This window comes from Zymoseptoria tritici, chromosome 6 (genome assembly GCF_000219625.1).
Source record: "Zymoseptoria tritici IPO323 chromosome 6, whole genome shotgun sequence".
Lineage (NCBI taxonomy): Eukaryota > Fungi > Ascomycota > Dothideomycetes > Mycosphaerellales > Mycosphaerellaceae > Zymoseptoria > Zymoseptoria tritici.
Genome location: NC_018213.1, coordinates 1,316,825 through 1,344,258, shown reverse-complemented (window position 1 = coordinate 1,344,258; position 27,434 = coordinate 1,316,825). Strand labels below are relative to the sequence as shown.

The window sequence follows — 27,434 nt, the reverse complement described above, 5'->3', positions numbered from 1 at the left end:
CAGAACGCATCCAATTGTTCCACCTCGCCAATCGCGGAAACCAGTGGGAGGGCACATAAACAACCACGTCGGCAACCAAGTCATGGATCGAGACGAACTCTAACGGCGTGAACTCCGATGTTCATGCTTGGCGACATGTCCGGCGGTGGTGATCTCGCGTGCATCGCGCTTGCATGAGCTGTGGTTGCAGACGCGATCCGAGTGTCTATGGATCATTCTTCAGCGTCACAATCTAGTGCCAGCATTGCACGTTGATGCATAATACTTCACTGAGCGCCATGTTCCATAAGCAAATGCGAGACGGCATACGCGAGTCGTCTATACTTAGGACGACGATCATGACGGAGTCGACGCTGGTTAGCTGCCCAACGAAGGAACATGACATGATCACATCGAAACGGCCGAGCCAAGATAGTCCGCGCCAGAGAATGGCATGCAGGAACAATATAGTTTGGTATGCAGTGTAGAGAACCTGACCGCACTTCGCGAAGAAAGCACTTTGACAATGTCGTTTCTTATACCATGATTGTGTGGGCACCGCTTACTCCACGACTCTTCGCATTGCATTCTGCCTGAGCAGATGAGCAGCTGCAGCGGTGACGACCGCTAGTTTGGTGCCATCGATCCCCGCAACAACGCCTCCAATTAATATATAGTGTATAGGGCTCTGATATCGATCCTTCCAAAAGTATAAATCTGTACTTGAGAGCTCGTGAAGGCTCGTAATGCACGTGGATTGCGATGTCGAACAATGTTCAAATCCATTTCGTCTGTTGTAGGTTTCATAGAAGTGTACATCTATCTGCTTCTGGTTCAGGTCCTAATCGCTGTATGCGCCTATGCCGATGTTCTGGTGCACGTCCGCTCCAATGTAGACCTTCTCATCTATGCGGAGATCGCTGTGACTCCTGGTGGGGTTCGGCACGTCGGTATCTCGCCGGGAAAGCCTCAACGATCTGACGATGACCAAGATTCGCGCATTGACACGCGTGGCTGCTTCATGCACCGGGCTCCCGGATCGGTCCCCTGTGGGCGTGCTGTGCTCATTTTCTCTCTCTGCCCAGACAATGTCAGGGCAAGGACTTCTGCTCAATATGGTGCGTGGATCCACGCGTCGTGATTTGTCCCGTGGTACCATTCGATGGAACAAGACCGTCTAACTGGTGACCTTCTCAGGTTTCGCGGCTAAGGTTCCGTGATTGTGTTCAATGCGAGATGGCTCTTCGCGCTGAATCCTCTCTAGGTCGACCGGAGCGTATCAGATCTCTGGGCCCTTGAGCTGAAACTCTTCCGGCTCGAGCGTATCCCTATTGCGGCTCGTCCTGAGTGACAATCTCCGGTTTCAGACTCACGAGGAAGTCTCTCGTCAATTCGAAGCTCAGCCAGCTGCTCGCCATGCTCGGGGCTACTTTCAGAAGATTGGGTACTATCCCTTTGTACATTCCAGCGATTCCTTCATTTGCAATGATTACGCGAACAGCATCGAATATGCTCTTGTATTGATATCCCATGCCCGACATGGTGTTGATTTGGAACCGGCGGCGGAGGACATCGCTGCGAAGATCTGTTAGTGCATGTTCGATCGCATTGCAAAGAAAGCTTCCTTCTCAACGTACAAGGGATATGTGATGGTCTGAGCCACTGCGCCTGAGATTGCTCCGGCGCTGAGCTTGCCGACGGCTGACGGGTTCTGTTGTCCCTCCGGAGTGAAGTATTGGCGCACACTCTCATAGACCATAAAGTTCAAGCCGACGTATGGCGCCACGCCGGCAACCGTGGGTACTATCCCTCGATAGAGCGCCATGAAGCCACCCTCGGTCTTGTACATGATCTTCAGCGTTGCCCACATGCCTGGCAGTTTTTTCTCTACTTGCTCTTTCGTGAGACCTCGAAATGAGGCCGATTGGATCGATAATCGCGTTCGCACGATGTCCAGAGGGTATGTGACGGTAACTGAGGTGATGCCCGCTACTGCACCACAGCACAGTCTGCGGACTGGTGTGAGAGGCTCGCCAGGTGCGGGTTCGAAGTACTAGCAAAGAGCATATCAGCAAAACAAGGTGCCATGCGCAGATGAGTCAACACAACTCACAGGTTTGTAAAGATTGTAGCTGCCAAATTGTACCGCGCTGTAGGGCACGATGCGTATGCAATTCGTGCCATTCCCAGCCATCATTCCTTTGAAGCCCTCCTCCTTCCAAATCTTTCCCAATGCTTTCGGTATGCTCATCTTGTATTCTGTCCGGCCATTGGACTGCACTTGCAGCAGAATCTTCAACCTCTCCAATGGAGACACGACTGTTCGCGATACGGCGCCTGCCACGCCTCCTGCCATGAACGATGCTACCACGGCCTGCGAGACCCATGCCTGCAGACCACCTCCTGGCACCCCAGGCGATACGCCCGAGGGTCGCTCCATGCCTGGTTCTGCTGCGCCTGATGTATACTTCGGAAGATGTCGATGTCGTTGGAAATTGATGCTGCTATCACCGGCTATGATCGCGCTTCCATAGTGTCGCGCAGGTAGTCGTTGCGAGCGTCCAAGCCAGGACTAGAGGTAGGGAGTTGAACGAGTGTATTTGTTTCGTGCGCGTGTGGAGGGCGAGTCGCTGAGCTCGGTCGGTGTAGTGCTCGAGTCGTGGGAAATTTCATGAACGGGGTGAGTCGCGGTTCCTGCACGCTTCCGGTGTCCGGATCACGAGAGTCTCCTCTTGTATCTCGAATGGCGTCTGCAAATGCTACCCTCACGGAGACTGTGTGAACTTCGTTGCTATCGGAAGCTCAATGTCTAGGTCAGAAGTCCCCGAGTCAGTCCGGAACGCAGCCGAAACCACCTTCCACGCGGGTAAACGCGGAGGGCTGGATCGAGCGAATGTATTTCACGTTCAAGAACATATATTGATCTCGTCGATGATATTCAGAGGACTTGGGGACTTGTACGGCACATTTTGGATCAGCTGAGTTCATATTTAACTGTTAGCCGTCAAGATCTCGATTATGTAGGGGGGGAGTTTCTCGGCAGCTTGGTTTGCTCGACTGCTCGATGGCGACGTTGAAATGCATGGCGGGAAAAAATCTTCGGACGCATGAGAAATCCAACGGACTCGAATGTGAATTCAGTGTGGCTTCAGCCGCATCGTCTGTCTATCTGCGCCTTTGCGGCATCGTCTCACCACACCTGACCTCCGACCTGTTCCCTCCACGCCTCGTCTCAAATCCTCACTCCAGCGATTCCATCACCCTGCACGAATCCTCCGACCACCGTCCAACAATTATAACATAGGAAAGGTGCGTTCGGGTCCAAAAGAACATTTCTCGATGGTTAGACGACGAGTCCATCAGTGGCGGCGTAGGGCGGTACCATTCGTCGTCGTGCATGTCACACTGTATCCAGTCGTCGCATTTCCAGGCACACACGCGAAAGCCCTCGTGGACGTAAACGTCAACTGGAACGACCCATCGTCCGAGCTCTGGAACGTAATGCTCGCGCTGGCGTTGGACTTCGTGTACCCAATTCCCGCGCCGATCTCCATTGAGTGTGGGAAGATTTTGTAGCCGCCGCCGAGGCCGAAGGAAGAGGAGCCGGCTTGGAGGCCACCTGTGAGAAGTCAGCGGCGATTCAATCGAGTCGGACCACTACAACTGCGGCATTGCAGACGGAAATCAGGGTTGATGCTTACCTCCGAAAGACACGTCTTCCTGCCAGTTAATACCGCATCCGACGCCAATCTCTCCGAATGGGCTCAAATCGCCTGCGGCTGCGACTTGTGCTTGGCCACCAGTGGAATTTTGGGATCTTCCGAAAGTCGTGATCTCTACAGTGTTTGTTTCGTTGGTTTCCTCGCGAGGCTGTAAGTGGCCGTGTGTTTGGCCGTCGTGGGCAACGACGAGGCCGGCACAGAAGAGCGCGGTAAAGAGCGTAGAAGCGAACATCTTTTCTTTTGTTTCTGTGTCGTAGGGTCCAACGGTGTAAGGGAAACCGGTCGAATGAATGTGATGGTAGAAAGGATACAACCTACAATAAACAAAACGGCGGCCGCAGCACTTTATCAAGCACATCAACGATCGAGGAAGCCAGGGAAGATCATTTCCTGTCGGGCATGGGTTTGTCGTTGACGTCTTTTGATTTTCGTGCTATACCAGGGGCCCTAGCCAAACATCCCTGTCGAGCTCTGCGCACGAGGGAAAGTCGATGGTCCGATGGATGCCGAAATTAGGATGTGATCAGCCCTGGTCCGGAGCATCGGATCCGTGTCAACCCTCCTGATATAGGGAAGACAAGTTGCATCGCGATGCCGTAGCAGATACTTGTCACCGATGTCGTTTTTTGCAGACTGCATCTGAGAGTGTGAACGAGTCCAATGGAGCGCGATCTGTCCGCTTCAAGGACGAAGGAAAAACTGGTTTACAGATCCTGGTATTCGTCCAGCTCTTTCCTTCCGAGTGCATCTGTGACACAGCCACGCAAACGACTTCATCTGACGTGTGGTTCGATCATGCGCATGGAATCCCTCATCGCGATCCGCGGAATCTGACTGAGCCCTGAGGTGTGAAGTCAGACCTCTCACCTCCGCAATGGGATGATGAGCCACCATGCCGCAGGTCAAGGTCATCGAATGCTCATCGTCTCTGCGCGAGACCAAGCAAAAAGGTCGACGATATCGATCATGCTGCGCGACGCACCATGCGCGACTTCTCAAGACCTCAGTGCCGGTTCGAGAGCCAGATAGCGGAGCATGAGCGACCTCGAAAGACCTCCATCGACATCCCGAGAGCGGTCAGCCAGGAGACATGCCAGAGAAACCAGATGCCCACACCGTCCAGATTGTCTGCGGAAGAAGGAGAGCTTGTCAAGATCGATTCGAATCTGCTGTCACCGATATCAGTCGACTCGTCTGCCGGAGGGAGCCATCTTCTTCTGGAGATTCGTCTTGTTGCAATCCCGTGCTGCGCTCAAGTGACTGACGATGGAGGCGCCCATTCCAATCTTGTTGCCTGCGGAAAGCAAGCCGATCAATACGACGTGGAAAAAGTGATTTTGGAACGCAGATGTGGGTAAGCGGACGTTTATCTCGGTTGTGGCTTCGGGAGGAAGAATCCTTCTTGATCGTATTTCGGCGCGATCGTATTAACCGTATTTCTCGTTTGCGTCGTATGCAATCCGCAAACTCGTCATTTTTGGCCTCATTTCTGCGGGTGTCAGGACTCAACACAGTTAAGAACGAACGGATCTTCAACGAACGGCAGCGGCTGTGCAAAATGCTCCACAGTCGCGTGCGTCGTGTATCTCCGTTTGATCCTTCTGTCAACACGGCAAGTATCCATGGACCGCAAGATTTCCTATATATCTCCAATGCGCCTTCTTTCGACAATCCAACAGAACACCACACTTCCTTTCATCTCTGAGTTACGAGTGACTCCATTGCAACAAGCTCCTCTCAGCAAGTCGCCTCGTCTCCTTTCTCGACATCATAAGAATCTTCTCCTTCACCGCATACGACAAACACCATCATGTTACATGCAAGACAGGACGACGGTGGCCTTTCCGAATTCGAATTCTACAAGTACCAGCCCTCCTTGGTAGCAGCCATTATCTGCGTGGTTGCCTTCTTCATAATCACCACGATCCACATCTACCAGATGTTCCGCACTCGCACATGGTTCATGATCGCTTTCTGCATCGGTGGAATATGTGCGACTTTCCCCCTCTTTCCAAGGAGTCTTAAATCAAGCTGACCTCACCACAGTCGAGACCGTTGGCTATGTTGGCCGCGCAGCTTCTGCTGCTCAGGACGCTGATGCGTATACCCTTGGGCCATACATCATCCAGAGCATTCTCCTCCTGGTCGCTCCAGCTTTGTTCGCCGCATCCATTTATATGGAACTCGCACGGATCGTTCTCCTGGTCGATGGCGATCACGCCCTGCTCATCCGCCGTCGCTGGCTGACTCGCATCTTCGTGTCCGGAGACGTCCTCTCTTTCCTCGTCCAGGCAAGCGGTCAGTTCATCACCCATTCACCCACGAACGATCACCATGCTAAATACTCAACACAGGAGGCGGCTTACTCGCAGCAAGCAGCGACAGCGTCAGGACCGGCGAAAACCTCATCCTCGTCGGTCTCGCCCTGCAGATAATCATCTTCGGCTTTTTCGTCATCGCAGGCGCCATCTTCCACTTCCGCATCCGCAAAGCACCGACACTCAAGAGCCAGAGCTTGCCGTATCAGAAACACATGTGGAGCCTGTACGGCGTCAGCATCCTCATCTTCATCCGATCGATTGTGCGCCTCATCGAGTATGCTCAGGGATACAGCGGCTACATCCTGTCGAGGGAGTGGTATCTTTACGTCTTCGATGCGCTGTTGATGTTCGCCGCCATGGCCATTATGAGCTACATCCATCCCAGCGAGGTCAAGGCTTTGATCCGCGGTGGTGGAAAGGCGGCGAGGAATTTCATCTTCTTTCGCGAAGTCAAGGAGGGGGGTCAGGTTCAGATGATGCAGACGGTTTAGCTGCTGGGCGGAGGTTGAGTCAACAAGAGTGCGATGAAGAAGATCGTTGGGCGACACAGGACTTCACGATTACATGTCGAGCTAGTCTGAACTTTTGCGTATCTTACTGTAGAAATAGATAAACGAACCCAGATCGTGTTGCTTCACGAAATCAGCCTAGAAGAACAATGAACCAAGTAGGTTTATAGTAACGTTCTCGATTCAGTGCAGATGAAAGCTAGCTAAGCACATTTGAAGTTTCCTCTGTTCTCAAAAGCAGCGAATGGTTGGGTTGGGCGGTGAGGCGCAGTCTGATCGTATGCGTTGATATTGCATTTTATTGCGAGTCTCAAAACGACCTTCGCCGCGAATGCCTCAATGCTATGCCATGCCGTCCGTTCCCCCGATGCAAATGATACAGAAGACCCAATCTATACACCTCTCCTTGTCAAAAGTGGAGAGCCATGCAAATCCCACCAACGCCATCGCTAACAGTCACAAGTCCAAAATATCTTCACTCCAAGCCACGGTGCCAAAGATCCTCCTCGAGCCTCTCTGCTCAGTGGCCTCACATCTGCTTGTAATCCACACTCCTCTGCCGTCTCTGCTTGCCGTTATGTCGTCCCGGGTTGACCGGCTGGCGCATATATGCTCCATCACCATGACTCGCCGGACCTGTGGGGATGCCGTTCATATTGTTGTTGTTGAATGCACCATTACGCATGCCGTTGCTGTTGTTCATGTTGTTGTTGTGACCATTATTCGGCCACTGCTGTTGGAACTGCTGCTGATTGTTCCAGCCCATGTTTCCTCCGCCATTGTTCATGCCATTCATACCGCCCATGCCACCCATGCCTCCATTCATGTTCGGAAATCCCCCCATACCGTTCATCATACCGAATGGCATACCCATGTTTGGCATTCCCATGCCCATTCCCATTCCCATTCCCATCATCTGCTGCATTATCATCGGGTTGGCCATGCCGTTCATGCCGTTCATGCCGTTCATTCCATTCATGCCCGCGAACGCGCCAGGTGTGATGGCGTCGAGGGTGTTCTGGAAGTTCGTAGCCGGGTTTTGGTTTGCCATCATGCTCTTGGGAGCGGTGGGTGGCTGTGGTGCCGCGGACTTGCCCTGATTGGAGTTCGTCTTCCTCATGGCGGCGGGCGCTGTGGGTCGGCGGTCGTTTTCGAGCTCCTCGTCGGCATTGCGTTTGCGGGAATTCGACGTAGTTGATCCAGGAGAGTCGCCAGATTTGCTCACTGTTGGAGGTGCGCTTGGGGTTCCGGCGTTGTCTGCTGTCGGGGTTTGGGCTGGTGGACTCTTGGATGCCTCCTTGTCCTTACGTTGCTTATCGGCCTTTTTCTCATCTTGAAAGGCGATCAGCTTGGTAACAGTCTCGCTATCCGGCTCCAGCTTGTCGAGAAGAGCCTGCTCGCCGCAATTGGGACACACGAGATCCGCATCAAGGAGAGTGTTCTCGATGCAGTCACGACAGTACGTCTTGCCACAGCATGGAGTCTTGACGGGATCCGAGAAAGGACACTTGTCGATATCACATTCAAGCCCACGATCACGAAGTTCCTGATCGCCCTTTGCGACCTCTTTGACCTGCTCTGCATTCTTTGTACGCTCGTCTTGAATTTTCTGCCACGTCTTCTCGTCCGTCTTCACCCTCACATAACGACCAGCATCGTCCTTCCAGATACCTGCGTCCTGCTCAATCTCACCATTCTTGATGGCCTCAGCTTCATCATCAGGGATGTACTCAAGCATAGACCGTGGAATGCCAGTCGTCTTCTTTGCGCGAGGCTTGTTATCAAACGTGGGGTCGTTGTTGGTCGGGCAAGCCTGAATCCAATGTCCCTTGTTTCCACAGCGATGACACTCGTAGCCCGGAGGTGGAGGCTTGTCAGGCACGACAGCACTCTTGTGTTGTGTACGATGCATTACAGGCTTGTTCGCCGACTGCTCAAGGTCTGCGTTCAACTGAGTATTGCTAGCATTCATTACAGCTTGGAGTCTCTCCTGCTCCGTCATCGCCTTTCCTTCCACGAAACCACCATTCGTCGCGGCTCCATTGCTGGCAGCGCTTTTGCCGGTCGCTTCGATGCGATGAGAGTTCTTGGCCCGCACGGGCATTGAGCCTGTGACATAACGTGCAGCTCTGCCAGCACCTGGTCGTGATGCCGGCAGACGACGTGCGATGACTGTCGTTGATCTTGGTATTTGTGTTGTGTCGTCATCGTAGACTGGTGATGGATGTTAGCATGTGCTTTTCGTTTCTTCGTAAAGGAAGATCACTCACTCTCGTTCGTGTCGGATGTGTAGATGTCCAAGTCGGAATCCTTTCCGTCTCCGAGGCGAGCGATGTTCATGATCTCGCGCTTCACCTCGAAAACTGACAGACTGGTGCCATCGAAGTTGATCTGCAAAGCATCCTTGCGAGACTTGAATTTGAAGAAGATGGAGGAAGACATGATTCCGGGTGAGTGTTGCTCAGATTACCGGCGGCCAGAGTCTGTGATGCTGTCCTGATCCGGGAAAAGGCAGTGTTGTCTGCTACGCGCACGTGAGGGCAAGTGGGAAAGGCAGTGTACAGATGAGGAGTAGGCTGGACCTGCTAGCTCTGTGGCACGACCTCGAAAGGTGCTTTTGTATTTGAATAGCAGCTGCCTGCGACAACAAGCGAGGTTGTCTCGTCTCTTTTGTTTCTGATAAGGGGAGTGAGGCGCAATGAACCGAACGCAATGTACACTATGCAACAGCGGGTATCGAACGCAACGTGGACTCTTTCGAGTGAGAATGTCCCCAGTATCCTGATCCTCCTGAACCACCGTATTCTTTCACAGTCTCGCCGCCCAGTCTCAGTTCTTACCACTCCGTTAGCAGTGCGTACAGTCGGGCGTGCGGCGCCTTGGTCGTGCTTGCTTGAGGCGTTGCGAGTGCTGTTTCGGTCTGATCTTGATGCGCCGGATCGCTGGCGGCGTGCGCGATGATGGCTGTGATGATGTGGTGTATGAAAAGGAGGATGTTGATGGAAGGAGGATGGAGGTTGACGGAGCGGAAGAAGGGTTTGCGGCGCTTTGTCATGGAAGTGGCCCCGCCGTCTTCGGCAAGTGATGCACGTGCACAGGTGCTCAGCCGGAGCAAACTTTAAATACGACACGTGAACGCGAGCGCAACCTGGAAGTGCATCAAAGACTGAATTAGACATTGACAGACTTTCGTCCAGTCCTGACGCGGCACCTGAAAACTGTCTCGAAGGCGCAGTGAGTCCTGTCTGATCACTGACGCGTGACATGAACATCCGCATCGACGCGTCGTTTGAGCGTCAAGTGCTTGCCTTGAGTTTACGTCTCGCAGGGCAACTTCCACAAGGTATTTGGTCATCTCTTGTCTCCTATCTCGCAAAAGAAACGACGTCAACAGCCACCGTCACAATGTCTGCGAACAGCAGCACCGATGAGAATGATCCACTGGCATCAGCATCGACAGGCCACGATCATCTGACTGCCCTGCCGCTCGAGCTCCTCAACTCCGTCTCTTCGTACCTTTGGCCTGATCATGACCCCGATCTGGCCTTTCATCCTGAGCGCCGACTCCTCCCGTGCTGTCATTCCCTCGACTAGTACGTCACCCAATTTTGATCTCTTCAAGCGGAACGTACACTACTAATCTGCTCAGCCTGGCGGCGACCTCGCGGCATATGCGCGCCGCTGTGAACGCGTGGGCTCAGTCTTACCTTCTCCAGCACGCCACACTTACTGGCTTTCAACAGGCGATCAACATCACCGATACCAAGCAAAGCGACAATGCGCCAGAGTCTAACTCTTTCGATCAGGCAAATCGCCTGCGCGGCGTGTCCGGTCTATTGACCTTGTCCACAACGCGCTGCGTCTTTTGCGGCGATGACTCTTCATGTCGGAAAGCTATTTTCGCCAACGGTATCTGCTGCTGCGCCGCTTGCGATGACATTTTCTGGCCGGACAAAGTCACCAAGACAGCGGCCAGGTCGCAGTTCGCGCTGAAGGAATCGGATCTCTTCCCGAAGACTGGGTCTGGTATCGCCGGAGGGAGAGTCGCAACTCCAGGTCTACAGCATGGGACATACGTATCTCGGGGTTCTCCTGCGACCGTGTTCCTCAAGAACGAACTACAAGCCCTGGCGGATGGCCTTCATGGTATAGGGTGGGAGGTCGAAAGGTCAGAGAAGGCGATTCGCAGACGCAGCAAACGAGATGTGCGCCTGAATATCGAACACGATATGGCGCACAAGCAGATCGAGCTTCTTTACTCTCGATCAAATGACTTCGATGGATGGGCTCCAGGTGATGATGAAGATCTGCTATGCGATGCGCCAGAAGGCTGGTCGGATCTGTCCCAGGTGGTGAAGAGAAGGCTGCTTGGGGAGTTGCCAGGTGACTGGTTTGAAATGACCGTCGAAGAAAGGAAAGTGGCAGTGGTGGACATCTGTGAATTAAGAGAGGAACTGGAGAGAATAGAGCGGGATGCACAGAGAATGGCCAGGATGAAAGAGCAAGATGAGAGATGGGAGAGGCAGTGGCGAAAGGAGCAAGACTTTGAACGTCGGATCTTGGAGCAGGATGCGGCGATTGACTTGGAGCTCTTCAGTAACGAACCGCCGGGCTGGTTCGAGATGACCATCGCGGAACGATATAATCTCTTCGTGATCAGCAAGCTCGACCTCGACGCTCGAATCTCGAAGCAGGAGCAGGAAGCAGAGTGTGAGCTCTTCGGTAACGAACCGCCAGGCTGGTTTGAGATGACACCAGTGGAGAGGGAGGAACTGTTCGTCTTCAAAGAGGTTGTCTGGAATTGAGCGTCAGATCACGGAACAGCAGATTGAAGCTGGGTGGTATATGTTCAACAGCAAACCGCCTGGATCGCTCGAGATGAATATGGTGGAGAGGGAGAAGCTGTTCATCAAGACGCACTAAGAGGCAGCATCATTGTGCACGAACTACATAGAGCGACGTGTATCACACGGCCATTAGATCGCATACACCAACTTCTTCCCGCTCACCTTCCCATCTCTAAAGTCCTGAAGTCCCCCAAACACACCGTCCAACCCACCCTTCCTCGCCTCCACCGGATGTGGTGTCAATTGTCCCGCATGAAACAACTTCTCGCTCAACGCCCAAAACATCTTCGCGTGCTCAAAGTCCTCCTGGCTCGCCGGAAAGTGCTTGCCAAACTTGTTGAACTCCTCGCCGGTAATGGTGTAGCCCAGCGTTTGTTTGTTCTCGACATCAGAGCGAGTGTGCTGTGTCGGGAGGAGGTAGGTGATCGCGCCGCCTTTGGTTGAGATGGCTTCCTCGCAGATTTTGGGAGAGTTGCCTTCGGCGATGCAGTCGAGGGCGAGGGTGAGGGTGTCGGAGGTGTGGGCTCGGATCTGGGAGCGTCAGTTGAGTTGAGAGTCGTACGTTCGGAGGTTCTGACCTTTTTGGAGCATTCTGGGTCGTTGTAGTCGAAGACCTCTTCTGCTCCTAGGGATTTGAGGAGGGGCCAGTTGTGCTTGGATGCCGTGGCGACGACTTTCGCTCCAGAACTGGAGGCACGGTTAGCGAGCTTTAACGCAGAAGACTGTGCGGAATACTTACAGCACACCATATTGAATGGCCAGAGTACCTGTGGCGGTGCTGCCACCGTAGACTAGCAAGTAGCCGCCATACTTGCCCGATCCTGGCAATGGAAGGCCTAGGCTCTGGTACAGTGCCTGGCCACAGGTGATGACACCGGTATTGAGTGACGCAGCATCTTCAAAGCTCATGCTGTCCGGAATCTGCAAAGTAGAGTCAGCGATTACCCTTGCATAAGCTCGTCGAAATAATTTTCACCTTGAACGCAATGTCTCCTTTGACGACGCAGTACTCGCCGAAGGCACCTGGAACACATCATGAGCAAGGGCCTGGTAGTTTCACAGGACAAACTTACCATCCTCAGGCTCCGCCTCATTGCCACCATGCACAAAACCTGCAATGCGGTCTCCTTTCTTCCATGTCTTTGTCACTCCGCTGCCGACTTCTTCAACGACACCGCCTAGGACGATGTCAGAACTGCCAAATTCGCCATATACGAGAAGCCTTACTGAAGTCGACACCAACCGTTGAGCCCTCCTTGCCGACAAAGTCGATGTGCTTCCTTCACAGCAACAATCAGCACATGTCTCGGCATCGCAGTGGAGCGAAGGATGGAAGCTGAATCTCACCAATCCGTCGGATTCAATGCCACGGCCTTGACTTTGCACAGCACGTATCCGTCTCTCAGCTTTGGAACAGGGACGTCTTTCAGACCGGCTTTGTGGTCGGGCAGGATCTTGATAGCTTTCATCGTGCTTGGGAGTGACATTCTAGATGATCGTTTGAGTGAGCGTTGTATTGAGATGAGGTCGAGTTTCTTGCTTGGTCTGATCGAAAGGCGAAGTGAGACGAGGTGAGGTTGATTCATGCTGCCCTGATCTCCACTTCGACGTGAATGCACGTGGAGGCCATGACGTCGGATTAGCAGCATGAACCATTGAACATGAACGACGGGGGCGTGTTTCACTCGATCGTAAGGCGTATGTGATATGTTGAGTATTGAATGGAACAGAGCGGCGACCCATACCAATGTCCAATTCGGAGACACAAAAAGGGTACATCAGGAAGAGGAAGAGGAATCGTGAATCACACATTCATACACTCATACTTCATAACTAGGGTCCAAGCCTCGAAAGAGCGTGACAGCTCCGTCAAGCCCTCAAAGAATCGAGCTTCGAACTAGGTCCAATCGCAATCGGCATATGTATCGCCGCGGTACCGTATCAAAGCAAAGGTCCTCCGTCTGGCGTGTCCTTCTCAACGCTTTATCCATTGTTACTCCTCCAACACCTAGTAATTCCTACCACCCGGCGGTGGGCCTTGCGGCGGCGCATATCCACCATATGCTGGCGCCGGTGCCTGCACACCAGTGTTGTCCTTGCCATAGTAGCTGTTGTTCGCGCCGCCGTAGGTTGGCGGGGGTGCGGGGTTGTTCGAGTTGTTGTAGTATGGTTGCGTGGTCTGCATGTTCTGCATGTTGTTGCCGTAGTAGGGCTGCGCGGTGTTGTCGTTGCGGTTCGGTGTCTTGCCGAGAGCCCAGCCTGTTCCGCGGAAAGGCTGGCTGCCAGCCTTACGGCGACGACGGGCGGAGATGCATCTGAGGGTAGATGTTAGATGTTGTCGCATGAGGTGGTGGAAGCTCAACCTACGAGAAGACCAAGAAGAAGAGAATCGCTGCGCCAACAACCAGGCCGAGGACGAGCCATCTCGCCCAGCTGTTCCAGGTGCTGTATCGATTGCCGTAGCAGCGTCGGCCGCCGAATGCGGTATATGTGCAACTAGTCGCCATTGCGTTAGTTGAATGGACAGTGACGAAGGTGGATTGGCGCATCGGAGTCGCGCGACGTCGCGCAATGTATTCAGCGCATTTGGGATCCCTTCTGCAATTGTGCAAGCAAACACACTGCCTCGCGGCGACTCCACGAGGCGACGCAGGGCGATAGAGCTTACCGGACCTGTCTCTTCTCGAGATCGTGGCTCTCCATGGCGATAACACCCATTATGATGTTGATGTCTGTTGTAGTGTGGGATGTCGGACAAAGAGATTGAGGTGAATGTTGGTCGTTGGTCGTGGTCGCAATTGGAAATGCGGAGAGGATGTAGGTCGTTCTTTATGGCGTTGATCCAAGCAGCTGGGCGCAGCGTCAATGACGTGGTCGGAGCTGAGCCAAGGGCGATCTTGGATGGCTTGGATGAACGATGGAAGGCGATCTTGGCGAGAGGATATATGGTACGATGGGCGAAGTAGGATAGAGTGTCCCTTAATGGTGGATCGGATGCTACTGCTGCCTTGCTGAATTATGGAGGACGGCAAAATGTCGCCGTGCAGTGAATTGGCATCTCTTTGTATTTGTATTTGCAGGCATGTGATTGTTTGTTCAAGTGGCGCGACCTGACTGCGCCACGATTGCTTCGCCTTCGTTCCCAGCTCTCTGCCATGAGCCGGGCGGAGCATGACAACGACCGAGAGAGCATCGTTCTGGCCGCCTCGGCCTCCTCGTTGTCACCGTCAAAGATCATGTTCCTTCAGAGATTCGTCGACCACCACGAACCGAATCAGGATCCTGTCGTTGTGGCTGAAGCCCTGCATTTCGGTTCCCCAAAATCCCATGGACGATCCCGCAAATGTCAGACTATACCCAAAATATACCTAGCGTATGCCAGCACATCAATGTGTGTTGGCAATATGTATTTTCGCATTTCCGTCTTGTGTTCCTACTTGAGCTCAACTCCTCCTCAAATCCTCATGCCGTCCACTCGTAAAGGCGCATGACTGCTGGGAACTGCAATGCCGCGTCCTGGGTGCCCAAGAGCGACTCTCAGAGAAGTCATGGTGGAGCCAGGGGTAGCATCACCTCGAAACACGTCGAGTGGGGATATGCCGCGAGCGGAACGTTCAGTCTTGCAAAACACACAATGAGCCGATGGATGAGCTACACGGTGTCAAGCTGTATGGATACGCGATGGAGACGAGCTGGCATCCGTACACCACGTTTGAGTTGTCTACCAACGACTGTTCAACACCACCCGAACCAACTGCCCAAACCGCAACGATCAACACTTGCTCGCTCGTTCGCTTTGCTCCAGGGCACAAATGAAATACGGAACGAAAGACTGGGACAAGAAAACCTTTTGCGTCCCCAACAAGGAAATATTGCCATTGCTGGCTGCTGTCTTCTATGCGATGCAAGAACTCCAATCAACGCTGCAAGATTTCGTTTCTTCGTAAGTGGACCGGCCATGGATCCCGGGTGGTGCCTCGTATGACTCGGATGAATGGTAACTTCTTGGTCAAGCGGAAGGCCGCGCGCGTCCGTCGCGTTTACTTATTTGCTCTGGCGATGAGCCATTGCAGCACGGCATCCAGGTTGGTCTCTTCTTTGGCGCTGATGCCGTAGCAACTCACTTCGCGCTGAGTAACGGTCTTGAGATTCAGCGCTTCGATCAGCTCGTCGACACCGGCGTGTCCAGACAGGTCGGACTTGTTGCCGAGGACCAGGAGCGGAATGCCCTCCATGGCGGGCTTCTCCAGTAGGATGTGGAGTTCCTCTTTGGCTACCGGTAGTGCCTCCTTGTCGGCGGCATCAACAATGAAGCTATGAAGAATGAGCATCTCTGGTGGCAACCAGACTCCTCATAGAACTCACACAATAGCGTTGACGCCGCGGCAATATCTCTCCCACATAGATCGAAATCGAGGCTGACCACCAAGATCCCAGCTACCTCACATTAGCCGTTCGCATCGACCATCGCGACAACGTTACAGCCTCCCGACCGAACCTCGACTCACCACTTCAGAGTCACATGGCCTTTCTGTACACGTTTCATATTGAAGCCGACAGTTGGTATCGAGCTACACGGCCACGTCAGTCAAGAGCAACACAGTCGCTGAAACGACATGTCCGCAGCAACTTCTGGTCGTTGCATTCCCAGGAACTCACTCAATCGTGAACTCGCCACCCTAAATCGACACATCAGCATTCACATCTCGCTTACGAACGAGGGAGGCTCGGACTCACCGCCAGGACTCTCAGTAACGATGTCTTGCCAGCGTTCTGAAGCCCGATCATGGTAATGTCCATTTCGGTCGCCCTGAAGGCACCGCATTAGCACCACGGCCCAGCACAACAGTTCTTTGGATACTATCGACATCCATCGGCGACGGCGGCAAGGAGTCTTCGAATGTTATCCGCCGGCATGATATCGCCAAGGCAACAACATATTGGACAGATTCGGAAGGAAGAGACGATGAGGACATACCAGAACAGGCTGAGCAGCCAATCATAGATGCGCTTGAAGATGCCGACCATGCTGGGCAGCGGCGGAGCGGAGCGCGGAGTGCGCGGTGGCGGGTGGAGACTGGCGGCGGCGGTAGCGACGGCAGAAGCGCGGAATGGTCGACTATCGGGATCTAGCGGTGAATCGCAAAGATGGTAGCGAGTGGGAAGCACGATGAGTCTCGGTACTCAATCTCCTGGTGCAGCAAAGTGAGGATCACAACTCAAGGGTTCCCGGTCTGGAAGCGTTGCGGCCGGTGTTGCTTGATGCGGGGCGGAGCCTGCCGTCCGGCGCTGGCAGATGAGGTGAGGTCGGGTAAGGCTGTGATGAACGGGTAGAGATATGCAGAATGTAGTGTGAGTCGACAGGAGAACGATGTCGAACAATGCAAAATCGATCACGTTATCCGTCCTGCGTTATCTCGGCGAGTGTGGGATGTGGTGGGTAGGACGTCGAGAAGACCGCCCGCGCATGTGATGGACTTGGTCTGCGTGCTAGTCAAGATTGAGGTGTGGTGCAACGCTTTTGCAGGGTCCAGTCGGCGGGCGGGCTCGGGTCGGCTCTGGAACCAACTGACGGAAGGAAGCAAAAGTTTATCCTGGAGAGCATTTTGCGATCTCGAATGTCAATCATTCCGACTGCTCACCATACCCTTGGTCTTCCTTCTCCTCGTTAGCACAAGCTGTGAACAAGATCAACATATTCCGATCTTGCTCGTTGTACCCACGACATGAGGTGCAACTAATTTCAAACCTCCACTCTTTGTCATTCATCCGCCATGGCGCCCACATCGAAAGCCACCTCGAATAGCAAATGGACGGAACAGTACGACACACTTCGCCGTGAGGAGCTTTTCAGAAATCCACCAAGCAAGAAGACTGCATACCCCGAACTTGCCGAAGCCATCCGCCCCCACGTGGACTCTTTCAACACAGTATTCGCTGAAAATGGCCAACTACAACATGCGCTCAAGGACATTGGGACGAAGACGTTCCTTGATGGCAATGGTCAGCAAAATGAGGAGGGTGGGAGACGGAATCGGCTACAGGTTCGGGTGAAGGAAGTCTTTCTTGAGAAGCCTCAATTACCATCGTCCAACAAGCTCGAGGGTCGGAGAGAAATCTTGCCAGTGGAGTGCAGAGAGCGACATGTCACATACCGAGGGAGATTTCGTGGGCGATTCGAACACAGAGTCAATGGTGGCGAGTGGAAAGAGACGGTACGAGACTTTGGTAACCTGCCAGTCATGTTGCGGTCAAATCGATGCCATCTGGAAGGACTATCACCGAGAGATCTGGTCAACAAGAGAGAAGAGACGGAAGAGCTGGGAGGATACTTCATCGTCAACGGGATCGAGAAGCTGGTCCGAATGTTGATCGTCAACCGGAGGAATTACCCAATGGCCATCATCAGACCGTCGTTCGAGGGTCGAGGCGCAACATACACAAAATACGGCATACAAATCCGATCAGTGCGACCGGATCAGACATCACAGACGAATGTCCTCCACTACCTCAGTGATGGGAATGTGACTTTTCGATTCTCATGGCGAAAGAACGAGTTCCTGGTTCCGGTATTGATGGTGTTGAAGGCATTGACGGAGACGAACGATCGCGAGATCTTCGAGGGCATTGTTGGGCCAGCATCAAGTAAGGGACTTGACAGCAAGCAGTTCGTCACAGATCGTGTCGAGCTATTGCTGAGGACATACAAGGCATACAACCTACACGGCAGATCAAAAACAAGGGCATACCTGGGATCGAAGTTCCGCGTTGTGCTTGGTGTACCGGAGGATCTGAGCGACGAGGCTGCTGGAACGGAATTCTTGCGGAAAATTGTCATGCCGCATCTGGGCTCTTACGAGGTGACGGAAGCCAACGATTCGGACAAGTTCAGGATGCTCATCTTCATGATCCGGAAACTTTATTCCCTGGTTGAAGGCGAGTGCACGATCGATAATCCTGATGCCGTCCAGAATCAGGAGATTCTCCTACCTGGTGCGCTTTACGGAATGATCATCAAGGAGCGAATCGAGGAATGGCTCACGTCGATCGGACTGAGTCTGCGGGAATGGGGACGATCAAACAACTGGCCTTCGTTCAATAGTCGAGATTTTGACAAAGACTTCATGCCAAAGATAATACGAAAGACGAACGAAAACCTCGGACAAGCACTGGACTACTTTTTATCGACCGGCAACCTGGTTTCTCCCACCGGTCTGGACCTGCAGCAAGTTTCTGGTTTCACAGTCGTGGCAGAAAAGATCAACTTCTTCCGATTCATTGCTCACTTCCGCATGGTGCATCGTGGTAGCTTCTTTGCTCAGCTGAAGACGACCACAGTTCGAAAGCTGCTTCCGGAAAGTTGGGGCTTCCTGTGTCCTGTCCACACACCTGATGGATCGCCATGTGGTCTACTGAATCATTTAGCACACAAATGCAAAATCGCAACTGAGAGCATCGATGCATCAGGTGTTCCTGGTTTGATCTCGCAGATGGGCGTTGCCAGCGTCTCTGATGCTACTCTCGAGGACAGTGTTTCAATACAGCTAGACGGACGAATACTCGGCTTCTGCTCGCCGAAGCAAGCCAAGCTCATCGCCGACACGCTACGATACTGGAAGGTTGAAGGAAATCAAGGTGTCCCGACCGAGCTCGAGATTGGCTACGTCCCGCTGTCCATCGGCGGTCAATATCCCGGTGTCTACATGTTTTCGCAAGCGGCAAGGATGTACAGACCTGTCAAGTATCTGCCGTTGGAGAAACTGGACTATGTTGGACCTTTCGAACAGCCGTTCATGTCGATTGCTTGCACCGAGCCTGAGGTCACGTCGGGAGATTCCACGCATGTGGAATTTGATGTGACGAATATTCTCTCCATCATCGCTAATCAGACACCCTTCTCAAACCAGAACCAGTCTCCAAGAAATATGTACGTATGAACTAAGCTAATATCAGCCCTAACCTTAGCGCTAATATTATTAGGTATCAATGTCAGATGGGAAAGCAAACAATGGGTACGCCAGGTACAGCACTGAAGTACAGAACCGACAACAAGTCATACCGATTACAGACTGGCCAGACGCCAGTTGTACGAACACCGAAGCATAACGAGTATGGTCTGGATAACTTTCCCAATGGCACCAATGCTGTTGTGGCTGTCATCTCATACACCGGCTACGACATGGACGACGCCATGATAATCAACAAATCCGCTCACGAGCGAGGCTTCGGATATGGTACAATCTACAAGGCAAAGAAGATCGATTTGGCTGCCGAGAGCAAAGCAACACGTGGCGGGCGCGGTGGTGCAATAACAAACATGTTCGGTTTCGCACCTGGTGCTGTGGTCAAGTCATCGTGGCGAGAGACATTGGACGACGACGGCCTCGGCCGTGTCGGCGTCAAGCTACAGGAAGGAGACCCTGTGGCATCTACATACTCTGTTGTCAAAGATCCACTCACCGGCGAATACGTCAACAAGGACGGCATCTCGCACATCCATCGCTACAAGGACACGGAAGCAGGCTACATCGAAGAGATTAAGATGATCGGCAACGAAGCCGGCACCAGCGACCCATGTCAGGCCATCAGCATTCGCTATCGCATTCCTCGGTCCCCCGTCATTGGCGACAAGTTCTCTTCCCGTCACGGTCAAAAAGGTGTCTGCTCTCAAAAGTGGCCGACCATCGACATGCCTTTCACTGAATCCGGCATGCAACCCGATGTCATCATCAACCCTCACGCTTTCCCTTCCCGTATGACAATCGGCATGTTCGTCGAGTCCCTCGCCGGCAAGTCCGGTGCCCTCCACGGTCTCGCACAAGACTGTACGCCTTTCAAGTTCAAGGACAAGGAAGGCGAGACGGCAGTCGAGTACTTCGGCCATCAGCTCAAACGCGCGGGCTATAACTACTACGGCAACGAACCGATGTACTCAGGCATCACAGGCGAGGAACTCGCAGCAGACATCTACATCGGAGTTGTCTACTACCAACGTCTGCGACACATGGTGAACGATAAATTCCAGGTCCGAACGACGGGTCCTGTGACGCCTCTCACTGGCCAACCGATCAAGGGTAGAGCAAAGGGAGGTGGTATCCGTGTGGGAGAAATGGAGCGCGACGCTCTGCTCGCTCACGGAACGGCGTTCTTGCTCCAAGATCGACTGATGAACTGCAGCGACTACACGAAAGCGAGTATCTGCAAAGCTTGTGGGAGTTTCCTTTCGACGCAGCCGAGTGTCAACCAGTCATTCGCGAGGAGGAGGGAAGGTGGGCGGGTGCGGTGTAGGAGGTGTAGTCGCCAGGCGTCAACGAAGGACCCGAAGAGTTTGTGCTGGGAGGATAAGAAGGGGAAGAAATGGGTTGGTGGGGATGAGGTTACGACTGTTGCTGTGCCGGGTGTGTTGAAGTATCTGGACGTGGAGTTGGCGGCGATGGGGATCAGGATGAAGTTCCAGGTCGGGCCTTGAAGTAGATGGACGAGCTTCACGAGATTTTTCGCTCTATGGTCTCGGCCGGCGCTGTCGAGACTTTGCTGTGATGATGATTTGAGTCTAGCATGTCATAGCGGGCCATCATTCTTGAGCTGTCTGTGAACAATTCTCGACTTCAGCCGCACCTTTGTGCGTACCATCATCGACGCGTGAGCCTCTGATTTGCAGTCAACAGGCCGCGACAAAGACAAATGTCCAGTCAATCTGGCGTCGTTGGTGTATTAAGGAGCACTGACAGCGGTGATCGGTAGTCTCGACGTACGTCTCGAAAGCCTTCCGTACGGCTTCACAATAATTTTATTAAGTCCACGTTCAAGTGTGGCGCACGTGAACGCACCCAACGAGACGGAGGTTCTGCACTTCGAGAGAGCGTAGCAGCGTATCAGATGATTCGCATCGCTTCCGTCACCCGCTTGCCAGCATCGCACAGCCACGTTTCTCACCCTCCTGCCCGTCATCTTATTCAAAAGTAGTTCGTGCGGGAGCTTTATGATTCTATGCCTTTAGTCAACGCGACAAGCAATATTCTTTGCCCTTTACCACAGTACTCAATCGATCAACATCGTTCGCTATTCAACATCGTCCACTTCCAACACAAGCATCAACAGCCAAGCCAAAGAAAGTCGCCATGGACACCGATGCCAAATTGACGTTGATCTCGATGATCGTCGCGATCCTCATCTGTGCGGCGGGATACGTCCACTGGAAAAATATCAAAGGTACGTACCCCAGAACCTTGCGCATGTCTGTCCTCCCTAACCTCCCCGGGTGTTCCATTCAGCTCTTGCAGCCCGCCTCATTCGTCGACGATCTTCAACACGACCTCGGCCGCTGTCGACGCCCGCTCGCCAACGACGTGCGGCGTATCGAATGGAATGGGAAGTCGATCACGACTCTACGCAATGGATCTTTGGCTCACCTCGCATGGTTCGAATCCTCAACACCGATCCATCTGGCTCAGGCAACGGACGGAACGACAGTCACTTCGGAGCCATCTCAGACTTGGAAAACCAGAACGGGTCTTAATAACAGCGCGCGTGCGACTTCTCCGAGGACATCAAGAGTCTGAGATCGGACTGCTTTCGTCATGTCGTTCTACTGTGCGTGTACAGACAGAACTGGGTGGTCGTGAAGGGCGATGGCTCGAGATAAATATCCATCGAAAAGAGGGGCGCTGTTTTATAGATCTTGCTTGGTGTATTGTTCCTGTTCGTCTCGAATTGCTTCGGCCCGTCTTCTTTCAAGTCCAAGTTCGCGTGCAAATGATCCTGCTAAACATCATGAGTATCGTCGCGCATCACACATAACATTATCGTAAGCTTCCCCACCGTACTGTGCAATACACTCGCTATTCCTCCGCTCGCGTGTACTTCGATCGCTGACGCCACTTCGCTCCATACCTCATAACCGCGACGGGCACTGGCGCCAGTGCCAGGCTCAAACCTGCCAGGCATGTAAAGGCCGGGCCCATGCCAAGCTTGTCGATCAAGGGCTGTGCCGCCAACGGCAAGAATGTTCCCATCAAGCATCTTGTAACGATCACAGCCGTCATGGCCGACGCACTGTACAGTCCGAACGCGTCCACGACGTAGGCCATCAGAGGGAGCACCGAAAGCATGAGACTTGCACCTAGGATACCAACGGCAACGAGCATGGCGGCCAAAGGAAGGTGCACATCCGCCGCCCAGCCATAGTAGAGAATTGCCACTGGAAGGAGGAAGCCACCTGCAATGGCCAGTGGGAGTCGGTGTTCGGGCAGGCCAACGCCGTTATTCTTGGATCGCATGTGGATGTAGATTCGGTCGAGACCGCGGTTGCAGAGCACGACGCTGACGACGGAACCGGCACTGAATGAGACGAATGCTGCTCCCGTAGCGGCGGCGGAGAGATGGTATTGATCCTCAAGAATGTCGGGCAAGGTGACGGAGATGACGTAGAAGTAGGTGTAAGAGACCGATCCAAAGATGCTCATCGCTTGCAGAACGCCAGAACCGCAGAAAACCACAATCGGACGCATGATGGACTCCCAAACTTTGCCAGTTTTCTGGGAGCCTTCAAACTCGAACCTCGTTTGTAAGAATTCGTTGCCTGTCTCTTTGCGCAATCTCGCGGCACGTCGGGCGAGGATTGGAACTTTGAACGTTTCGCGGAAAAGCGTGAGGAAGCAGATCTCGCAAGCCATTGCCAGACCAGCACAAATCCACAGCATTTCTCTCCAACCAAGAGTCTCGGCGACAGCACCGCTGATAGCCGGACCGATGGCACCTCCCATAAGTGGTGCAAGCATGATGAAGCTCATTGCTGTTCCTCTTTCCTCGGAGACGAACATGTCACCAACGATAGATGGGTTGAGCACGTTCGACGCGACTGCCAATCCTGTCAGAAATCTCGCAGCGATCAAGACGGCAGAAGTCGGTGCAAAAGAGGCCAGTAGAGTGGCGGCGATGAATAACATGTTGGCACCATTCATGACGGGATATCTGCCAAAAATTTCGGATAGCGGAGCAAGGAATAGTGGACCTGCAGCCTCGCCGAGCTCCCAGATGGTGACGAGCAGTACACTTGAGGATTTGTCTGGATGCCCGTCCAGGTCCTTGACAATATGGCTTGCGACAGGAACTACTGCGATACATGTGAAAGTACTGCAAAAATTTGTCAGTGGGTGCAAAAACAAAGGTGCATCTCAACAAACATACACCGTGAAAGCGGTAAAAGCGAGCAATGCGACAATCCCATATTTGTATGCATTCGACCAGTCCATTGGGTTCGCCTCGTCGCCATTGGGGTCGAAATCGACAATATTCTTCGCATTGGCGTCATCGAACCCCGGCTGTCGGTTATTGTTGTTTGCCAACAAAGGCGACGTCTCGCTGGGTTGCCGCGACATTGCGGACTGTGCGGTCGCGCGGCGAGTGTGGTTTCGCGAAGAGAAGTACTGTGAGAACTGATTTGATGAGAAAGCAGGGAACAATAAAAGTTGTCGGGTGAGGTTGTCCTTTGTGGGTCCCCTGCTGACGGATCCTTGCCCCAGACAAATTGAGTTTTCGTCTAGTTTCGGACGGCAGCGCGCGCAGAGCTCATGAAGATTCCTTGGCAGTTCTCGATTGATTGAGTGTCATCTTCGCGACAGGGTTGAGCCAGCAATGGTATAGCCTTCAAGTAAGTGTGGCCAAGCCGTGCATTGTGACACTGTGAAGACGCGTGTTCCAGTAGCCATCTCCCTAGAGCATGGAAAACGGTCGAAGGCTGCTGACAGAAGTTGTGAGATCACCGTTCGTCCTTTGAAACGCGGTCTGTAGCGATACGCTGGGTCGCCGGACACGCTTACATGTTGCAGTCGCTGTCGAGAAGATGCCACTCGTTCGTGCCATGGTACTCGATGCAGTCGGAGATTGGGATGAATGCAGCTTGAATCCTTGTAAATGGTTGACCCGGTCCAACCCAGAGCGTTGTGGAGGCGTCAGCGCGTGCCCATGGCGCCATAGTGTGAGCGTTTAGCAGCCAACGTGCTCGATTCCAGTGGCCTGTTATGTTGAGTCCTGAAATGTTGGCAGCATCATCGTTGAGCGTTCAACTTCTGAGCCACGAGGCTGAACATTGCCACGGATGACATGAACAAGACGAGATTGTAGAACTATTGTCGTTAGACTGACTCTGAGCGTAAAGCTTCTGTTCGACGCACGGCATTCCTCGAGTATGCACTCTCTTCGACTTCTGTTCGAGCCTCGACAAACAGTCGGCGGAGGTTCGGCAGGTTCGATGGCTGTACTCGTGGTCAGAATTCGCAGAAAGAAGCAAGGGAAAAGGAACACAATCTTTACCATACTTGTACACTTGAGCAAGCGTCGGCGGGAAGACAGTGATGAATGGATTGTTGTAGAGAGGAGGATAATGAGCAAGAAACGAGGATTCTCTAGAATAGAGGAAGCTCCCACGGTCTTGGCGCATGTTGTTGTCCCGAAGCTTTGTGGCCCCAACCCTGAGAACACCTCGTTCAAGATTCACGCGCATGTTGTACAAATCGTCACCGCGGGCAGCCACTTCATCACACCGCGATATACCTCACACTCCTCTCTGGAAATCTCGTCTACTCCGTCAGTCTGCCATATTAGCTTCCACCGAGCCGGGCCGAACGGACACGGAGGCACGAACACAATAAGAAGCACCACCCCGCGATACTTGGACTGCCTGCTGAAGGACGATCACCGGTCTCACAATAACCACAGGGAGGAGGAAGCGAGATGGCAGTCAACAGACTGCGCAGTGCGCTGGGAACAGCAAGGAAGGGAGAGACATACGAGCTGCGGGCGGGTCTAGTCTCGCAATATGCATGGGAGCGAAAGGAGTCAATACAAAAGACCATCATGTCCATGACATTGGGAAAAGACGTGTCTGCATTGTTTCCTGATGTGCTGAAGAACATCGCCACCCCCGATCTGGACCAGAAAAAGCTGGTGTACCTTTACCTCATGAACTACGCAAAATCACACCCTGATCTGTGTATCCTGGCGGTCAACACCTTTGTTCAGGATTCAGAAGACCCAAATCCTCTCGTCCGAGCCCTCGCGATCCGAACCATGGGATGTATAAGAGTAGAAAAGATGGTGGACTACATGGAGGAGCCGCTGCGGAAGACACTCAAGGACGAATCGCCATATGTACGCAAGACAGCAGCACTGTGTGTGGCAAAGCTATTCGACCTGAACCCAAGCCTGTGCATAGAAAATGGATTTCTGGAGACACTACAAGAGATGATTGGGGACAGCAACCCTATGGTCGTTGCGAACTCGGTAACTGCTCTCGCCGAGATTACAGAGACAGCACCGGAGACAAGAGCATTGGTTGTGACAAGTCAAATGTTGAAGAAGATGATGCTAGCCTTGAATGAGTGCACAGAATGGGGAAGAATCACAATCTTGTCGACACTTGCAGACTACAAGGCGGTGGACAGCAAGGAAGCGGAGCACATCTGTGAGCGAGTCAGCCCACAATTCCAGCATGTCAACCCCTCGGTGGTTCTGGCAGCTGTGAAGGTCGTGTTCCTTCATTTGCAGCACATCGAGAACCCGGCACTGCACGCCACATATCTCAAGAAGATGTCACCTCCGCTGGTCACCCTCGTCTCAAGCCAGCCGGAAGTGCAGTATGTGGCTTTGCGGAACATAGACTTACTGCTGCAAAAGCAGCCTGGAATTCTGGACAAGGAGATGCGCGTCTTCTTCTGCAAATACAATGATCCGCCATATCTCAAGCTCACGAAACTTGAAATCATGGTCCGAATAGCGAACTCCCAGAATGTCGACCAGCTGCTGGCAGAACTGAAGGAGTACGCCATGGAGGTCGACATGGATTTTGTGCGAAAAGCTGTCCGTGCGATTGGACAAGTTGCGATCAAGATTGAGGAGTGCGCTGAGAAGGCGGTGAACGTTCTGCTCGAACTTATCAATTCGAAGGTTGGGTATGTTGTGCAGGAGGTCGTCGTGGTGATCAAGGACATCTTCAGGAAGTATCCTGGGTACGAAGGGATCATCCCAACGCTGTGCCAATGCATCGACGACCTGGATGAGCCGAACGCCCGAGGTAGCTTGATCTGGATCGTAGGAGAATATGCAGAGAAGATTTCGAACGCTGGAGACATCCTGTCAGGATTTGTCGAGGGATTCAACGAGGAGTTCACACAGGTGAGTATGTTCGTGGTCTCTTGAGAGCTCTTTGCTGACAATCTTGCAGACCCAACTACAGATCCTCACAGCAGTGGTCAAGCTCTTCTTGAAGAAGCCTGACGAGTCGCAAGGCCTTGTGCAGAAGGTCCTCCAGGCTGCCACTGCAGAAAGCGACAACCCAGATATTCGGGACCGCGCATACGTGTACTGGCGACTGCTCTCCTCCGATCCACAAATCGCGAAGAACATTGTTTTATCCGAACGACCTCAAATTACCTCTACCATTCCTGTTCTGCCGGCACCACTTCTCGAGAAACTCCTTCCGAACCTCTCGACCCTTTCCTCCGTCTACCACAAACCTCCTTCAGCGTTCCTTGGCCAAGGTCGGAGCTCCGCACTACAAGAAGCCGCCATCGAAGAGGCCAAGCAGAACGCACGAGAGAATCCTATCGCGGCCGCGGCAGTATCAGCTGCAGTCGCCGGGACCGCCGCGCCAGCAGCACCGAGTAACGCTGAGAACTTGCTGGACATCGATTTCGACGGTGCAGCGCCAGCTTCCATGCAGAATGCGCCGGGAATGGGTGCGTCCGGCTTGGAAGGTCTGTCAGGCACGCCACAAAGGGTTGCCAGTCCTGCCATGGGATCGGGAGGCGGATTTGCAGATCTCATGGGTCTGGCAGATGCCCCTCCTGTGACTGCAAACGGTGGCGGAGGGAGCCAGGATCTGATGAATGGATTCGCTGGAATGGGCATGGATGATCAGCCGCCACCACCGCAGGCGCAAATAAATGGAGGCGGGGGAGCCAAGAAGACGAACGCAGACCTGCTGGACTTGTTTTGAGGTCGATGAAAATGCCACGAGCACGAATTGACATCTAGCCATGCTCTTCACATTGACCG

The 27,434-nt window shown here is 53.2% G+C and overlaps 12 protein-coding genes across 12 annotated transcripts; 4 read left to right on the top strand and 8 right to left on the bottom strand.

Annotated features, from left to right (window-relative positions):
* Nucleotides 1-1,025: 1,025 nt before the first annotated feature.
* On the bottom strand, nt 1,026-2,741 carry MYCGRDRAFT_100510 (uncharacterized protein; the record flags this gene model as incomplete). The annotated part of the gene is made up of 3 exons (XM_003851455.1): nt 1,026-1,554; nt 1,617-2,032; nt 2,093-2,741. 3 exons carry the CDS (start codon nt 2,417-2,419, stop codon nt 1,308-1,310), a joined length of 990 nt encoding a protein of 329 aa, XP_003851503.1.
* A 502-nt stretch (nt 2,742-3,243) lies between these two features.
* Nucleotides 3,244-4,008, bottom strand: MYCGRDRAFT_104867 (uncharacterized protein; the record flags this gene model as incomplete). Its single annotated transcript, XM_003851454.1, has 2 exons — nt 3,244-3,598; nt 3,681-4,008. 2 exons carry the CDS (start codon nt 3,931-3,933, stop codon nt 3,339-3,341), a joined length of 513 nt encoding a protein of 170 aa, XP_003851502.1.
* Nucleotides 4,009-5,418: 1,410 nt separating this feature from the next.
* Nucleotides 5,419-6,513, top strand: MYCGRDRAFT_109863 (uncharacterized protein; the record flags this gene model as incomplete). The annotated part of the gene is made up of 3 exons (XM_003851795.1): nt 5,419-5,692; nt 5,748-5,999; nt 6,056-6,513. The coding sequence occupies 3 exons, from the start codon at nt 5,512-5,514 to the stop codon at nt 6,511-6,513; spliced, it is 891 nt and encodes a 296-aa protein (XP_003851843.1).
* A 547-nt stretch (nt 6,514-7,060) lies between these two features.
* Nucleotides 7,061-9,499, bottom strand: MYCGRDRAFT_100507 (uncharacterized protein; the record flags this gene model as incomplete). The annotated part of the gene is made up of 3 exons (XM_003851453.1): nt 7,061-7,586; nt 7,722-8,745; nt 8,802-9,499. The coding sequence occupies 3 exons, from the start codon at nt 8,971-8,973 to the stop codon at nt 7,061-7,063; spliced, it is 1,722 nt and encodes a 573-aa protein (XP_003851501.1).
* Nucleotides 9,500-9,936: 437 nt separating this feature from the next.
* Nucleotides 9,937-11,336, top strand: MYCGRDRAFT_93894 (uncharacterized protein; the record flags this gene model as incomplete). The annotated part of the gene is made up of 3 exons (XM_003851796.1): nt 9,937-10,124; nt 10,181-10,921; nt 11,024-11,336. The coding sequence occupies 3 exons, from the start codon at nt 9,937-9,939 to the stop codon at nt 11,334-11,336; spliced, it is 1,242 nt and encodes a 413-aa protein (XP_003851844.1).
* Nucleotides 11,337-11,507: 171 nt separating this feature from the next.
* Nucleotides 11,508-12,918, bottom strand: MYCGRDRAFT_73131 (uncharacterized protein; the record flags this gene model as incomplete). Its single annotated transcript, XM_003851452.1, has 7 exons — nt 11,508-11,909; nt 11,957-12,065; nt 12,118-12,299; nt 12,355-12,401; nt 12,452-12,556; nt 12,606-12,658; nt 12,726-12,918. 7 exons carry the CDS (start codon nt 12,863-12,865, stop codon nt 11,508-11,510), a joined length of 1,038 nt encoding a protein of 345 aa, XP_003851500.1.
* A 468-nt stretch (nt 12,919-13,386) lies between these two features.
* Nucleotides 13,387-13,885, bottom strand: MYCGRDRAFT_86506 (uncharacterized protein; the record flags this gene model as incomplete). The annotated part of the gene is made up of 2 exons (XM_003851451.1): nt 13,387-13,693; nt 13,746-13,885. The coding sequence occupies 2 exons, from the start codon at nt 13,883-13,885 to the stop codon at nt 13,387-13,389; spliced, it is 447 nt and encodes a 148-aa protein (XP_003851499.1).
* A 1,150-nt stretch (nt 13,886-15,035) lies between these two features.
* Nucleotides 15,036-16,406, bottom strand: MYCGRDRAFT_59987 (ras small GTPase; the record flags this gene model as incomplete). Its single annotated transcript, XM_003851450.1, has 6 exons — nt 15,036-15,692; nt 15,744-15,815; nt 15,887-15,949; nt 16,038-16,057; nt 16,116-16,188; nt 16,357-16,406. The coding sequence occupies 6 exons, from the start codon at nt 16,404-16,406 to the stop codon at nt 15,419-15,421; spliced, it is 552 nt and encodes a 183-aa protein (XP_003851498.1).
* A 633-nt stretch (nt 16,407-17,039) lies between these two features.
* MYCGRDRAFT_73125 (DNA-directed RNA polymerase I subunit RPA135) lies at nt 17,040-20,847 on the top strand (the record flags this gene model as incomplete). The annotated part of the gene is made up of 2 exons (XM_003851797.1): nt 17,040-19,305; nt 19,359-20,847. The coding sequence occupies 2 exons, from the start codon at nt 17,153-17,155 to the stop codon at nt 20,845-20,847; spliced, it is 3,642 nt and encodes a 1,213-aa protein (XP_003851845.1).
* A 1,372-nt stretch (nt 20,848-22,219) lies between these two features.
* MYCGRDRAFT_73123 (putative major facilitator superfamily transporter) lies at nt 22,220-23,821 on the bottom strand (the record flags this gene model as incomplete). Its single annotated transcript, XM_003851449.1, has 2 exons — nt 22,220-23,513; nt 23,568-23,821. The coding sequence occupies 2 exons, from the start codon at nt 23,756-23,758 to the stop codon at nt 22,220-22,222; spliced, it is 1,485 nt and encodes a 494-aa protein (XP_003851497.1).
* A 111-nt stretch (nt 23,822-23,932) lies between these two features.
* MYCGRDRAFT_81209 (uncharacterized protein) lies at nt 23,933-24,726 on the bottom strand (the record flags this gene model as incomplete). Its single annotated transcript, XM_003851448.1, has 4 exons — nt 23,933-24,120; nt 24,200-24,505; nt 24,554-24,634; nt 24,693-24,726. The coding sequence occupies 3 exons, from the start codon at nt 24,693-24,695 to the stop codon at nt 24,428-24,430; spliced, it is 162 nt and encodes a 53-aa protein (XP_003851496.1).
* Nucleotides 24,727-24,884: 158 nt separating this feature from the next.
* MYCGRDRAFT_109857 (uncharacterized protein) lies at nt 24,885-27,375 on the top strand (the record flags this gene model as incomplete). The annotated part of the gene is made up of 2 exons (XM_003851798.1): nt 24,885-26,552; nt 26,602-27,375. 2 exons carry the CDS (start codon nt 25,113-25,115, stop codon nt 27,373-27,375), a joined length of 2,214 nt encoding a protein of 737 aa, XP_003851846.1.
* Nucleotides 27,376-27,434: the final 59 nt, after the last annotated feature.